This window comes from Seriola dumerili, unplaced genomic scaffold, assembly GCF_002260705.1.
Source record: "Seriola dumerili isolate Sdu_G_001 unplaced genomic scaffold, Sdu_1.0 BDQW01000877.1, whole genome shotgun sequence".
In the NCBI taxonomy this organism is placed as follows: Eukaryota; Metazoa; Chordata; class Actinopteri; order Carangiformes; family Carangidae; genus Seriola; species Seriola dumerili.
In genome coordinates, this window is record NW_019175132.1 from 58,385 (window position 1) to 75,148 (window position 16,764).

At 41.9% G+C, this 16,764-nt stretch overlaps 1 protein-coding gene across 2 annotated transcripts in view; it reads right to left on the reverse strand.

Moving 5' to 3' along the window:
* The window catches only part of vav2 (vav guanine nucleotide exchange factor 2), a 209,513-nt gene that overhangs the window by 33,261 nt on the left and 159,488 nt on the right, over nt 1-16,764 (reverse strand). For both annotated transcript variants that reach the window (XM_022766624.1, XM_022766625.1), the window contains exons 4-7: nt 13,610-13,678; nt 5,498-5,603; nt 2,559-2,657; nt 425-493 (exon numbers count right to left, since the gene is read on the reverse strand). In XM_022766624.1, the coding sequence (XP_022622345.1) occupies nt 425-493; nt 2,559-2,657; nt 5,498-5,603; nt 13,610-13,678 (343 nt within the window). The remainder of the gene's footprint in view (nt 1-424; nt 494-2,558; nt 2,658-5,497; nt 5,604-13,609; nt 13,679-16,764) is intronic.

The window sequence follows — 16,764 nt, forward strand, 5'->3', positions numbered from 1 at the left end:
ATGAAGGAACCAGTGCAACAGTGCGACTCGCTGATGTGTTGTAAATAGTTTTACGACAATAATGGAGCTCTATGGCATATAGAAATAAAATACTTGTTGGTGGGATCAATTCATTGTTGGTTTTAGTCTTTTAGATGATAAGAAAAATATAGAATATTGCTAGTGTTATGCTTTTTTCAAAAAGTATAAAAAGGAAATAGTTTTTCCCTCACTCTGCTGAAAACACTGAACCATGACACCAAAATCGCGTACTGAACCGTGAACTTGCATACAGCCCGGTTAACACCCATGGTTATACATATATACACAACACATCCTGTCATTCATTCAGCCATCCATACACATATTGAATTAATCAGTTGGTGTGCGACAAATCCAGGCGTGCTGTACAGAAATCTTTTTCCTTGCTTGAGCGGGTGCTCACCTCCAGGTTGACAAAGATAGCCTCCATATCCTGTGGACTTAAGACTTGCTTCAACGGGATCATGTAATTCTTGAAGAAAAACAAGAGACGAGCCAGTGAAAATGTGTTTTTCTTAAGAGCAGATGGACAGATTTCTTTCAAAGTATGAAATACAAACTCAGACTTTATAGTTTTTCTTCTCACAAATGTACCGATAAAATGATGATAAAGCTTTTAGCAGATCTGAGGACACAAAACTGAAAGTTAGCGGCAGAAACAAAGAACACCAATTCCAGGCTAAACTATAAAAGATGGAGGCACTACAGTGCTGTTCACATGGTGTGTGGGGTTATTTAATTTCAGGCTATAACACTGAGCGAGCCATAAATACACACTGTACAGCTGTTCTGGATGCGTGTAGAAGAAAGAACCTGCCTGTTATTTCTCTAACATTGTTTTATGGTTGTCACATTCCATCATCATAATAATAGCAAATAGATCAACTAAGAAGCAATGAAGAGATGACAGGCTTTATTAACCCCAACTCAATTAAGCTTAACGAGTCCTCTGATCACAAGAAGGTTATTTATTCCAATTTAGTCTCGTGTTGGTCCGATGTGGGAAACGCACGGTACACATTTAGTTTAATGAAATTAGTGGAGCGGATGATTTGTGGCTCTCCATCAAATCGCGAATGAAATCTGTCAACATGGAAACTGATGTGTCGGCAACACTGATCTTAACAATGGTTCATTACCACACAGAGCTGGTGTGCGTCTGTGAGTTTATGATGCTTTAAACACAGGACTGGATGTTTTACTGGGAAGCTGCTCGACTTTGTCGGCATTTGTGGGCAGCAAAGTTGAGGGTAGTGATGTCCGACGTAACATGCTGCTGTAATAACATTTTCTAAGCAATTAGCAAGTAAGTGAATTCAGTGAAGCCCCCCGATATCCTCCAAAACAGACATGGTTGGGTACGCAGGTGCTTCTGCTGTCATACAGTATGAACATCTCATAGGAGCAAACGCAGCAGTGAGATGAACGACTCTCTTCCCTCAAGAGAATTTCATTCACAACCAATTCATATACAAGTACACAGTAGACATGAAAATGCATTCTTTAGGGCCAATGGTACCAACAAGGCGGACAACATATGAACATAAAGTGCCCAAGATAAAACTGACAAAAACAGTGCAAGGACAAAACAACACAGTGCAAAAATGAAACAAACAGTGCAAAGACAAGGCAAAACGGTGCAAAGATAGGATTAAAAAAAAAAATGCAAAAACGAGGCAAAAACGGTGCAAAGACAAGACAAAAATAGTGCAAAGACAAAGCAAGCAGTGCAAAGACGAGAGAGAACAGTGTCGTGTAGAGAACAAGAGTGGTGTAAAGAATGTGTGCGTTCACTACCCTCTTAAAAAATATTGTGTTCAGGAAGGAGCAATGTGAATAAAGAGGAAAATGTCAGAGGAGGCTTGATGCTCTGCATTCTGCAAACACCCCTGTACACAATCAGAATGTCAGAGTAAAATATGTCCAGCGTCTCCACCAGCAGACTCCACGAGCAACCTGTCAAAGCTCTTTATTGGAAAACATGCTGAGACTCTTGTTCTATTATGGATAACCATCAGAATATCACAACCTCTGCCAAATAAGATGGAGAAACAAAGAGAAATGAAGAACAATGTACCAGTGAGAGGGAGGGACGTTTATGACTTTTAGAAAATAATGTAAAATTCTCATCTCACAATTTCGGGAGATGTAATATATGTATTGTTTAGGAAGTATTGTATTAGTTGTTTTTTTTTTTTTGGACACCTTCCAAAACACTGGTTGACAGCAAAGCGCGCGTGTGTGTGTGTGTGTGTGTGTGTGTGTGTGTGTGTGTGTGTGTGTGTGTGCGCTCATGTATACTTAAAGCCTCAGGGATCAGTGTCTCTTGTGGAGGCTGAGCCAATAATAACTGTATCGATCACCTCCTGTGACATTTGTGCTCCCAAATCAATCTGCCAATAGCTAACATTTCCATGCTGTGACCCGACCACAGGCCCGAGACTCCGAGGAAGAAGAAGTGACAAAAGGAAACTGTGACACAGCATCGTTCGTACCTGGATAAGAACGCACACGTATCAATACACCCGCACACTCACCTTCTCAATGTCCTCTAAAGTCTTGTAGTACTTTGCTTCAGTCTCCTGGATCTCCACTAAGCAGCAGTTTCTCTTGTCATCTTCTGTCATTCCCATTTTCTACAGTGATGAGACATGAAATGAATCAGGACAACTGGACTTTATGATAATTTATGAACTCTAATTTGTACCATAGTCCTGTCTTAATGATTAATGTTTGCCATTTTTGCATCATCAGGGAGGATTTTTCATGTAAATAACATTCATATTAAAAGCTGTAAGAATTGTGTGGCAAAATGCAGATTCAAAGTGACACTACTGATTGGAAGTTTTAATATATTTCAGGCACCAATTTGTTTCTATTTATTTCAGACAGTATGGAAATGTATTGTCAGATTCTGTAACATTACTTGAGTTTTGTAATCCATCAAACTGTATTACTAGAGATTCCACAGTGCAAACTTTACCAGTAGGTTTACACTTAATCTGCATTACAATGCAACCATAATGTAACGCTGACAAAAGTGAGTGTGATGGATTCGACAGCTCAGGTCCACTCATTATCAGTACTGCTTCCCCAGCAGCCCTGTCTCCTAGAAATTACTTTAATATACAACTACACTGCAACAGCAGATATGAAACATAATAACTGGTCAGTTCATGTTCAGAGGGAACATATTTTTTTGAATGAATGCTACTTTTATTAACAGCAATGGAGCCACTAGCAGGTGGTTGGGGTGGATGGCAGGTTACAAAGTGCAAACTGTCACATCAGAGACCAGGGCTCATATCCAGGGCTCTGTGGTTCAGGCAACAAAAACACTTTGGTGAAGGTCAGGTGTTACAACTACAGTCGTATTGTTTTTATTTTGGTTGTGCATGTTTTTTTTTTTTTCCTGTAGCATGAAAGTTGGCATGACGTGTGAATGAGTGTGTGTGTACGCAAATAGGTGTGTGCCAGGACGAGGAGGTGATTGGTGGACAACATGGGATCTCGCAGATGATTGGCTCCTGTCAGATGGCGCAGCTGAGCTGCAAGGAGAGAAACTCATCTACCTCCTGTCCCAACCGGCCACACCATTTTCTGCATCTGTGTAACTCTTGCCATATTTAGGGCTTTACTGTATTCTAGAGTTAGTAGGGGTTTACTGCTATTTTCGATTCACCACCTTCTCTCCTGTTTATGTTAGTTAGGGAGGTTAGTTATTGTAATTTGGTTTCGTTATATTTGGGTAGGGTCTGTTGGTGTTTTGTTTCCAAATGGATTAGTTTGTTTGTTACTCATGTTGAGTCTCAGCCGCCCCTTGACGGAACATGACAAGTCTGTGGTTTTTGTTAATGTAAATATGTTTTGTCTGAAGTCACTGTTTAATCAAAGATTGTTAATGCTGTAGCCACTTCAAGTGGATATTGTACAACAAAACAATATTTTGGTGGAATCAACAAAAGTTGTCTGTGAACTTTCTGCTGATATGTTCAGTATCAACATCCTGATTATGTAATAGAAAACGTAATCCATCGTGTTTCCTACAAAACGTAGTCGCTGTTGCAGTTTAGTTGTGTAGAAAGGTAATTTCTAGGTGTCCGGGTTGTTTCCAGAGACTTCTGAGCACATGGCTGATTGGCTTTGCAAAAATGATTTTCATACTGTTGGGAAATTAGTGGAGAGAAATATCTGCTGGAACAGAAGGAAAACATAAATCCAAAAGGTTAGACCGTACACTTGTTAATTAAAGCATTTTATCTGGTTTCAGAAATGATAATGAAATGTTCACCTAGACTGACGGACTGCAGCTGCTGACACGGCTCGAGTACAGTGAGGCGGTGATGACTTTGTGGATAGAGGGAAGCATGTGAGAATATGTGCATGTATGTGTGGGCTGGCGGGCGTATATATATATATTTTTTAATTTAATCTTTATTTAATCAGGCAGTGAGATTAAGATCTCTCGGCTTCATCTACATGTGTATGTATGTATGTGCAGTATATGTAGATGAATCCACGGTTGTTAAGCAGATTGCATATTGTAAGGGAGCGGGGGAGGATGGGGGAAAAGATACAAACTTATCTAGACAGAGCGTTTCTCTTGAGGCCTTATGTCTGTGTGTGTGTGTGTGTGTGTATATATGCATGTTGATTCTCTCAAAGAACAATATGCTGGAATGCATATTATAAGTGAGTCACCTTAAAGACCCTGGTAAAAAAAAAAAAAAAAAACACACACACGCACACACAGGGGGCTTTTTTCTACGCTGTGGTAGTGATACGAGTGAACAGTCATCTGGAACAGATTTCCGCTGTTGATAACCAGGCACTGATAATACAGAAACTGGCAATAACACTGCAAAAAATACAAGCCAGCATTTAATCAACCAATAAGAACCGGCACCGAAAGCCAGCAGGACAATGTTTATTCGTCCATGTGGCAGCTGCTGGTCCTCGCTGACGTCAGGTTAACGTTGTAGTCACCGAGATGAAGTCACAGACGTCTCCAAAGGGCCCTGAGTCAGACCTGTGGACCAGATGGGGCCCCCCCCCCCCCAACTCTACGCACGGGTCACTAAACTAATTGGCAGGTTATTCACTCGGGATGCTATGAGTTCCTTTTAAATGAAGCGGTGGAGGGGAGTTAGCTGACAGGGTGGGGTGAGTCACAAACACAGCAGCACTCACCTGCATGTATCTGATCTGCAGCAGCGTGAGAGAGGCAAAGCAGTGCAAGTCAGAAGTCACATTTACCACCAGTCATGAAAGACATTCAGAAATACTGTGTTGTCCGATGGACATCTGGTAAACAGGTGTGAAGGAAAATGAAATCATGCAAAAGAAAAATTCCCGCACATTGTCCGTCACAGACCTTTACCCCGGAATAAGATTCACAATGTGGTAAACACTTGAGACACTTACATCATCGATAACTGATTAAACATTCACAGGGATGAAAGGGCCGAGTTCTCACCATGGGTTGTCGTACTTCCACCTTAATGATGTCCTCATAGATGTCATCCCCATCGTCCTCACACGGCACGCAGTCATAGATGTCATCCTCACCCAAGTCATGCTCACTGGGGAAAAACACACACAAGAACACACATATGTTAGACGTCCTTTTAAACTCCTCTGACGGCAGAGAGGCACTCTGCGGTCAAACCAGTACGAGCTCATTCTCCTGATGACTGATACTGTCGCAGGCGAGGGGGACACAGTACCCGGCGTTCACAAACCTCCGCTGTGTTGCGTTATTGAGTGGCATTTCCCTTTAATGAGTTTATGTTGCTCTGGCACCAAGCTAGCTGACTGACCTTTAATTAGGCCAGCAGCCAGCAGAGCTCAGGCGGTTACTGTGGAGAACAGCATCTTCTGGGAAAGAGGCTCCTGCTCCAGGAGCTCGCGCTGTACTTCCCCTCTGTTCTGCAAAAGCAATTATTGTTTGGGGAAACTTTTTCGAGGAAGCGGAGACGCATCAGCAAGAAAACGCTTTGGCAGTGGGCCCATGTCGATGTAGTTAATCAACAGGGAGCTTTAAGTCACAGGAAATAAGGAAATAAATGATTNCAGAGCTCAGGCGGTTACTGTGGAGAACAGCATCTTCTGGGAAAGAGGCTCCTGCTCCAGGAGCTCGCGCTGTACTTCCCCTCTGTTCTGCAAAAGCAATTATTGTTTGGGGAAACTTTTTCGAGGAAGCGGAGACGCATCAGCAAGAAAACGCTTTGGCAGTGGGCCCATGTCGATGTAGTTAATCAACAGGGAGCTTTAAGTCACAGGAAATAAGGAAATAAATGATTAAATAGTGTAAACAAATAAAGGCAGTAAGAGCTGCCTGATAAATAATGGAGAACCACAGATCAAAGTTGGCAACTGTTTGTCTGTTTATAGTAAATTTCATTCACCCCAATTTTATTGTGGTGAAGACAGCTGATGTATGATGGTGCCATCGATTAAATGAGTTATGCTGAGGCCTACAGCTCGAGCCGCGTTGTTATTAATGCCTGCAGCTGTGGCCCGGAGGTGTTATGTTTTTTGGGTTGACCGTCCGTATGTCCCATTCTCGTGAAGGTACAAGCGCTCACTTGGACTCTAGGACGAACTGATTAGATGTTGGCGGTCAAAAGGTCACTGAGACCGCTCCCCTCTTCGGCCTGTTGCTGCAAAACGTCAACGTTGCGCTAGGGGTTTGGCGATCTGGCAAAAAGATCACATGACAATCATTTTGGGTAGAAACACAGTCCACGATGTGCATCCTGTTTTCGCTCTGATTTTATTGTGAAAGTCGGGCTGTAAGTCGGCTAGAATTGCTGCTTTCCATAAGAGTGTGTATCAAAGTTGGGCTGACATGAATTATTTACATGGTGGGAAAAAAAATGTCTTGTCATAAATGAATCAATGAATATGACATCATATTTACACATCAATGAATAAATATGCCATTTATTCATTTATATGTGATACATGAATAAATAAATATTCATCATAAATAAATAAATAAGTAGAGATTACACTGTGAAAGGTGCCAACTTGCTCCACCTGCTGAGAAAAGGACCAGAGTTCAAGCTTGGCACGTGTCCATCGTGCTTAAATGTCCTTGAGGAGGTCACTTGAAGCCAGATAATCACCGGGTGAAGGGATGGCATGACAGAGAAGGATTTCTGTTCTCCGATGAGCAGTGCCTCGTCCAAATATATCTGCCTATGACCCCCAGCGAGTAAACCTACCTGTTTGAATATTCTTGAGGAAGATACACTTCACCCCTGCCTGCCCGATGGGAGCCATAACACATCTGTCCTTGGACCAAACCAAGCAGGTTCGGATCAGAAGATGTAATTTCACTTTAAGTTCCCTGAAATGGGATATTTTCTCAGGGTTTTATATACTTTGTTCATTCATGAATATTCTAAAAGAAGATTTGTGGGCACAGATTGCTGAATTTTCTCCACAGTGACACGGCAACGTGTGACCTTCTACATCTGCCACCATGTCTAAAATATTCCTCCTTTCACTGTCTGTGTGAAAGGGGGATAAAAAAAATTGAGAGAAGATAGAAGTGCCCTAAATCAAATATTCAGCTTTGTCATCATGCTTTTGCGTGGGGTGGGGGTGGGGGGTTGGGTGTTTGAAGTTTTAATTGAGGTGGCTTGGTTCACTCTCAGCTATGTGCTTCCTCTTTCTTCATCAAGCAAAAGTGGCTCATGCTGAATACTGAGGAGGCTGTGTGGGAGGACAGCGGCCAGCCGACGCCGTCCCATCAGCCTCCTCTCTGAACTCGGAGGCTGCGGCACGCTCCCGCAGAGACTGACGTGTTGCACGGAGGAGAAGTTTTTGGGAACACAGATGTTGTATTTCATCTCCCCTCTAATCCCTCAGAGACAGTATTATGTGAGGGCGTGCTAGTGCAGCGATATGAATGTGACCCGTGGAGAGATCTGAGAGGGGCGGGATCTCCAGGGAGAGCATGGAGCAACAGCTGAAGGGCTTTTTTTTATTTTGTATTAAACTAGTAAATATCATAAGAACAGAAAAACATTAAGCAAAAACAATGAATAGAAAATAGAAAAACTGAACAGAATCATTTTATCTTGCTTTCCATCATCTATATCTACTGATCTCCAGTTTGTCAGAGGGAAATATCTTATTGATTAGTGATGACATTTAAGCCCCTTCTTCTTTCCCAGTTGGTTATTTTGTCATTGTCCAATATTCCTTTGGCCCAGTCATGAAGTTTAACCTTTTCCTGCTTTTATAATGTCATGCTTTTTCATTACTGATTAATCACTGCTTTGCACTGATGTGTTTGAGGGCTCATCGGGTTTGAGGGAAAGCGTCCTATTGGCTGGTTTCATTTTTCAACTTTCTAATTTTGACTTTCTCTTTTTTACTAATCCCCAATAGCTGGTGCTATTGCTGGTTATCTGTCGGTCTCAAATGTGCCTCTTTCAAATGTTTAGTTTCAATTAAAACTGCTGAATGTTGATTACTCCCCCATTTCTAATCGTCTGGCTTTTCTTCTAATGCATTATCTGCATTGATTTTTTTTCTGAATACCTCACAGACTCAGGAGAGAGTTTCCTGTTGCTGAAGTAACTCTACTGATCCAAAACCTGTATTGACACAACTGATTACTCATTAGCCAGAAGAATCAGTAGTCTAATGACTAGTGTTCACGTTTCCTGATGGTTTTAAATCATTCATCTACCGTTAACCTACCTTCAGATTTCTAGCTGGTGATGTTATTAATCAGCTTCTGAAGTGATTGACTGTTTTCACTGTCAATATGCATTGATCCTACGAGTATATTACTATAACGAAGCCCATAATAACATATTTAGAAACCTGAACTACACTGCCTCTTGTTCTGGGTTTCACAGAATCAAAAAAAAAAAAAAAAGGTGCTGCTGATGAAAGATGACATGCTTGTTTTTGAAAAAAAACTCAATGGCTTTATACGCTTGAGATGTGTGTGTGTCTGTGCTAGTGTATTGTGGGGACCGATGTGAGCTTTAGACCTCGACATTGAGGACAGTTTGGACAAAGAACACATTCCTATTTTCGCTCCTCTTCACTTTTTCAAAGGGCTGTTTTAGGGTTAGCCCTCGGTTTTATGGCTCAGGTTAGTCAAAGTGATGGTAAGAACTCGGCAGGTTTATTGTATTATGTTTGACCTTATTTTATTGCACTTCATTTCATCATTATTAATCATGACCTTGATGTACTAAAAGAATATTGTAACTTTCTTGTGAAATGGGAGCGAGCTTTTCAATCAGACCTTTATGTTTCTTTTTTTTTTTAAACTTCATGTAAAACGAGGCAGCAACAGCCTCTGTGTTTAAACCGTGATAGCAGCCGCATCTATCTCGCTCCCTCTTGCTCGCTCTCTGTCTCTCCCTAATGTTTTTTTTTATTTTTTTTTTTTTGTGTTCCCCCCACATTGAGCCATCGGCCCAATTTGTGCGGCAGCCCATTGGGAAAAGTCTCGGCTCTCCCGATGGCCACTCTGTCATTGATTGTTAGTGGTAAAGTCCACCATTCACACGCACAAGTGATTCACAGGAAACAGACAACTACCCGAGGACAAAAGTTCGTCCTTTTTTTTTTTTTTTTGGGTTCAAGGTTATAAATGTTAATGTTAATTATTCAGGCATGTAGTATTGATTCTTAACATTTCAAGCTGTCAGGTGTGCATGTGTGTGTGTGTGTGTGTGTGTGTTTGTATGTGGGTTGTAAGGGACATCTGTCCTTCTAGCGTGGTGACACTTTTCTATGTATACCGCTTTGTCTATTTGGCTCTAGTGGTCATTAATAACTCATTCAAACTAATTCATGCCCGCCGTGCGCTTGCATGTGTAGGTGTGCGCATGTGCATGTATCACAATGCATCAGTGAGATAACGAGTGGGAGCAGAGTCCCGAGGTCTCGTGAATTAGGTCTAATTTTCTGTCTGATTACACAGTGACAGGCCAAAGGGTGTCCAGTGTGTTTTGCACGCAATCGTCCCCGCTAGCCTCTGCTCGCAGCCCTCAATGACATCGAGTTACATCAGTGGAGAACAGGGGCGGAGGATGACTCACCAGAGCTACTGAGCATATGTCCCCAAAGGCTTGGCTGCCTTACAGGTTTCTATTAGAATAATATTATGTTTCTTTTATATAGGAAGTTGATGTACTGTGTGTGGGAGCTCCAGTACAGTATGATAATTCTACCACACTGTATGTGTTAAGAGGATGAATTAAAACAGAACCCTAAAAGCCAAAGATAAGAGTACATGTCTAAGGCCTCCGGAATGTGCAAATATCACTATATCATCTCTAGATAGTGTTCGTGTGGTTAATTAAAAGTTTCATTAAAAAAGTATGTGACTTCATACCTTGCAGTGAATAATAACCTAGACTGAGCTCCATCCATTTTGAAGTTATTGATTTTTCATGTCAGCTTGCCCAAGGGATTAATGGAGCAAAACGAACTGCGAAAGAGTGACACAAAGGGCTTTTGACACTGTTTGCTTCAGAATGTAAATCCGTGTGTGTCTTTCGCAGAGGAAAGAAGTCCCTTGGCGACTGTGCCCGATCCACTCCCATTTCATGCTTTGTCAACTCCGGGATGGAGTCATTCCAGACGGACTCCGAGTTAAGCAACGTGAAGACTTGAAATCACAAAGCCAGAGGGAGGAAGTAGGAACCAGGTTTACCATATTAACCCGGGAGACCTCAATTAGGTGGAGGCTGGCCCTCTACCTGACTCAGACACTCCTGCAAACAGATAGGGGTCTAGCAAACTGCAAAGAGGTGCTTGCTTTGTAAATATATGCCATGCACCCCATCCCAGAATCTCCATACTGCTCATTTAGAGAAGCGGTTTCCAGGTGAGCTCATACTGACAGCCTAAAGCCTCAATCCACCTCACAGGACATAAATTCCTCTGACATGATGTTGTAAATATGGAGATCATCCAGAAAGGTAAGTGACCTCTAAAATGATAGGTGTCAAACACAAACTTTCCCTCACACACTGCGTGCATGTAGCGCATCTTTGGGAAACGGACACCATGATTACGTCGGTGAAGACTGAGCTTCCAGCTGTTCTCAGAGTCCCCTGAGGTTCACCAGTTCACCAAGTCTTTTTGGTGCTCCAGATAAGAAAACAAACAAAAGAAAAAAAAAAAACCATACTGATCGATCCTCAGCTGCATGGCTCCAGCGACAATCTTCCATTTAACATTCGGTCCGCTGGCATGATCTCTGTTTTTAAATCTCACCCCAAAATCCATTTTATATCGATCGCTGTCCGTAGCCGTTAGTATCCTTTGTCGTCTCACCACTGAACTTAATGATGCCATTTTATCGATTTTTATTGTTAGCTGTGATATTCTGTTTTACTCCACGCAGCTTTATTTGCTCACACTAAATATTTCAGGTGACACTATTGTTTTTTATTCCTTACATGCTGTTGTTTTTATGAGACCATATGTCCTATTACTGTCTCATTCGCTTCCTCTTGGAGGCTCTTAGAAAGTAAAACATCCATAAACGAGAATTACCGCCTCGTGGCCGTATGCCTCCGCCAGCCACTCCAGTTAATTAGCATGGGAATCCTTGAATTAAATGTGTTTCGTGCGTTCACAGTGACCTCGATCTTTGACCACCAAAATCTAATCAGTTTATCCTTGAGTCCAAGTGAATGTTTGTACCGAATTTGAAGAAATTTCCTCAAGGTGTTAGAGTTTAAGTAACCTGAAAACGTAATGCCCCCGGGCCGCAGTTGTCGCCAGCACGGAGGCATAAAAAATGACTCTTATTACTGTGGTAGGATCATCATTGTCTTCTCCCTCACTCTCGCAGTTCAGTCATGCACTCATAGTAAATCATGCGTGCATCAATATTTCAGGGTAATTAATAAGTCTTTCGGAGCAGGGTTATTGCTAACGTGGCCCATGTGCTAAGTGTGTCCAACTGCATTAGGTGCGGGACCCGCTGATGAATCAATTATGTGTCAGTTCATTGACGAAACGGAATGCATACATGTTCTTTGTAAAAGGTCAAGATCAGCCGTGCTGCAGAGCGCCATGATTAATTCAATAAGCCCCTGCCCTCTGCACCTGCAGGTTACACAAAGAGCACCATGTTACGACACACTGACCATTTCAGGAAAAAAAAAAAAAAAAAAAAACAACAAAAAAATCAGATCAACTCCTCCAGCTTCAGGCTCCTGGTGAAGCTGCTGCCATGGTTACAGGGGGCTTAAACCCAATAGTGGACAGAGAAGATTTCACATGTAAGAGCTCGGAGGCAAATTAAAGACATGCCATCAGCTACAGAAAAAATACACTAAGGCTGACACGCTATCTGTGACTCTTGTTGCTATGGATACCATGCACTAGCTATAGCCACTGGATCCTTGAACTATTATTGATATAAGCAGTGTGTGACAATTCTTTATGATGGATTTAGCTTTTGACAACGCACATCTGGATGTACAGGCAGATACCACTGGATTACTGAGATACAAATGAAAAGTCAAAATGCGATGGATTCATATCAAGATCCGGAGCTACGAGTCACGATTTGTAAGCAGATTTATGGAGGTTTATTCATGACAGATAAATATGTGTACAAGAGTCATAACTCGTGCATACAGCTTGCCGCTGCACCTGTATCTCTCACCTCAGGATCTCACAGCCTCACATCTCTTTCTTCAGTCCCCCACTACAACTCTCCCACTTCACAGTCTGCAAGCCCCGGCAGCATGCTATAGGCTATATAACAAAAAGCCTATCTGTATGTTGTTTTCTTTCTATGAAGACATTTTCACCATTTTCTTCTTTTTTCGCTAATAAAATCTTTAAATCAACATGTTTTTTAGTATTCCCTTTTAGTGCAACACCGAGTTCAGTTTTCAAGGTAAAGGCCTGTGCTCCAAGCTTGCAGGGCTGCATGTTTGGCTAAGCTGCGCTCTAATCCAGCATTAGCCTGCTTGGCTGGCGCTCTCCTCTAACAAGAGCACATTCCTCATCCCCTAAAGAACATCACAATCATGCATTCAGCAGGCATATATCTACAGCCCGCGTGCTCTCCTTTCTGTCTCCCGCTCTCTTCCCTCCTATCTCCCTGTGATGAATGACACCCATCTCAGGGCGGTTAACTAAGTATTCTCCATTAATCTGAGTGGGGCGAGCTGCTGTCACTGCCGGGAACGCAGCCAGCTCCCCGAGACCCTATGACTCTCTCTCGCACCCAGCAAAACCCACCCACCCACCTAACATGCACCAAGTCAGGCAGACAGCCACGGAGGCAGCCGGGCCGAGAGCCAGAGCAGTGCTGCTGTCGCCATGGCAACGGGCAGAGTGACAGAGGGCTCCACGCTTATGTAATTAGGCGGTTAGAGGAAATTGGAAGAAGTGGCAATCACAGTTCAGTTTGAAACGTCGCGTGTTGAATATGCGAAGAGACTTTTCAGGAGCATCTATCTTAATAGATCCAGGAATTCATCTGTATTTATTTTGAGCATAAAAAAAAATAATATTCAGTGATCTCATAATTTGTTATTTTGTTTTTGTTGGTGTCTGTAGTGGAATGCATACTTACTCTGCCAGCTCCTCAAGGCTCCGGTACACATCATCCTCATTCAGAGCTGTGTCCTCCGACGGGAAGGGCCTGGTGCACACACAGAGAGACACGGAGAGTGAGAGAGGGCACAGAATAATTTATCACCGCACACACCACTGTAGTGTTCCAGGTAGAAAAATACCCAGTGGAAAACTGAGGGGTTCTATCCGTCAGTTTGTCACTCACAGCTCCGGTAAACTTCAGCAGCACAACGGGAAGATGCATTCAGCAGAGGACTCCGTCAGTCACAAACAACATTGTCAAAACACATCGGCACACTGCTGCTGAAAGATTTAAAAAAAAAAAAACTGGCACCACAGCTAACTTTCTCAGGAATTCACGATAGAAAACAGCCTTCTTCTCAGAGATGGATGGCCAGGTGTCTTATAAATCCTTTCTCGGGATTTTAAGAACCTTCAGGGACGATGTAGAGCAATATGAAATATAAGGTCAGAGCTGCAATTTTTTTTTTTTTTTCCCCCCACAGCAAATGCGACTTTCTTTACCTTATATGTCCCCTTATTTTTTTGTAAAACATTACAGCTAAGAGAAATGGTGGTTCATCCTGTCCCATCTTCTTCTTAGATTTCTCATTCCCACCCACACACTGTCAACAAACACAACTACTACTCCCGGGAAGTGGCAGAGCATAAAAACGGATGACTAATCAATTAGCCCATAAAAAAAGAAGGAGGATTTATTTCTAATCTTTTTAAAGATATCTTCTTTCAGCAAACATTATCCCTGAAGTGCATGATATGGTCTCGATCGGTCTGCCATGTTTATAATACTTTATTTTTCTCTCACAAGAGCTGATTGCTTCAAATTATAGCCTATTAGCTTAATGCCGTGCACAATTGAAGCCCATTAAAATCACTGAGGTCGTGATCAGCGCTAATCATCAAGCACGCTAACGACACTGAAACGGAAATAGCCTGTATAATGAAAATTAATCCTGAGTGTGTCTTATAAACAACCAACCTGCAAAGCTGTACGGATGGTAAAATGCCTTATATGAAACACGAGACTTTATTGGTCATGACCAGTTTTCAAAGTATCCAGAAGCATCACTGCTATGCCTTTTTTTTTTTTTTTTTTTATTTTAAGAGTTTTTCTGCTTTTGTGTGTGTGTGTTTGTTTGTGTGTGTGTGTGTGTGTGTGTGCACGCTTTGACCCTGATTGCAGCATGCTGCTTTTACCATTTTCTCCTCAAACAATAAATCCCACACAGAGCGGCAGCCAGCAGACGTTTCTGCTATGGTAAACAGCCCTGTAAGACTGACCTTGACTCCCACTGTATAATGTAACAACTGAACACATGATTCGTTTTCCTACTGTCAAAGAGCCACTGGACACACACACACACACACACACACACACACACACACACACACACACACACACACACACACACACCTGATACATTTGCTTCATTCTCAACAATAAAGAAAGTCCATTCACGCCATCTTCTGGGGTATTATAATAATTATACAATGGTGTTTATACTTTAATACAATATCAACAATCTTTAAGAAGAATTAAGTAGCATCAAACAACCAAACAACCATTCACGCTCACATTCACACCTACGAGCAAAGTTAGAGACGTCAGTTGACCTGCGTGTCTTTGGACTGCGGGAGGAGGCCGGAGGAAACCCACACAGGCACGCGGAGAACATGCACCCTGCACGTAGAAAAGCCTCATCTGGCAGGTTCACACCCAGGACCTCGCTGCTGTGAGGTGACAGCGCTAACCACTGCATACACATGTGGAACTAGCATGACTTAAACGTGTTGTAGTTGTTATTTGTGTGTTTAGACAGTTAGGTTCAAACATGGTTAAAACTTAGAAAGCAATCTAAGTCTAAAATGATTTTATTTTGTGATTTTGACCACTGATACTTACTGACGTATTTTAGGATTCATTTCATGATCCATTTCCTCATCTATTAAACCAACTAATGTTGCTCCAGAGAACATCAGTGAACTACTGATGCCTTACACCTCTGCTCGGCCCCTCAGGTCCTTCAGTGCGGCCTGATAGACTGTGTGTTTGCTGTCCTGAGCCCCAGGCTGTGGAACAGTCTCCCCCCCCAGGACAGTAAACTCCCTTGGGTGTTTGAAGTCACAGCTGAAGACCTCTCTTTTTGTGCTTGGGTTATTATGTACATTGTTTTAATTTGTAATGTCTCAATTGTTTTTGTTCCTACTGCGCTATATCTCCTGTTGTAATGTTCTTTTTTTTTTTACTCATTTTTTGTTCTTCTAACCTTTTAGCACTTTGTAATCTAGGTGAGAGGTGCTGTATAAACAAAATGTTACTTACTTTCTTTATTTAGTACATAAATGAAACAAAACAGGAGAATAAGCTATGACCAGAAAAAAAAAAAGACCTTTTCCCTCTGCTCACCAAAAATCTCACCACAGCAGCCAAACCAGTCACATTTTGGGAATCCTCAGCATGTCTGGAATGCATAACGAATCAATTCAATTCAACCAGCTACACTACCCATTGTGCAAAGTGGATCATACCACATTCAAAAACGTCTATTCAGCAAGACATGCCTCTGCTTCCAAGCCTGCAGGAGCTGACTTGTGCGAGAAACGAGCTCAAGGTCTGCCAACTGATCCACAACTCCTATATCCAAAAAAAGAAAGAAAAAAAAAAAAAAAAAATCCGCTCACATGAGATGAAATCTGAACAAATATTGTATTTCAAACAGTTAAGAATATTCACTTGTGTGAGGAGACATTAAAGGCTGGTAAAGTTACAAGCAACTCACAAGAAACCAATCATGTCTCTTTTTTTGAGTTATAATTGTTTTGGTGCTGTTGGTGTTGTTTTTATATGAAGCTCTTTATGACCGTTTTGGAGAGAGGCCCCCTCCTGTGTGTGTCTGTGTGTGCAACTCTGTCTACTAAAAATTACTTATAATACAAAGAATTTGTTTTCCCAGTTATGTTGTGATAGGAAACATAAATTTAATAAGGTAAAATAATGTTTATCATGTTCCACATCTTCATAAAGAGCCTACAGCAGTGACCTGTTGTATGTGTGTTCAGACCGGACACACACTAATAAGTGAAAGTTACAGTGTAAGAGGTTAAGCAAAAAAACAACACTAAACAGTGGTT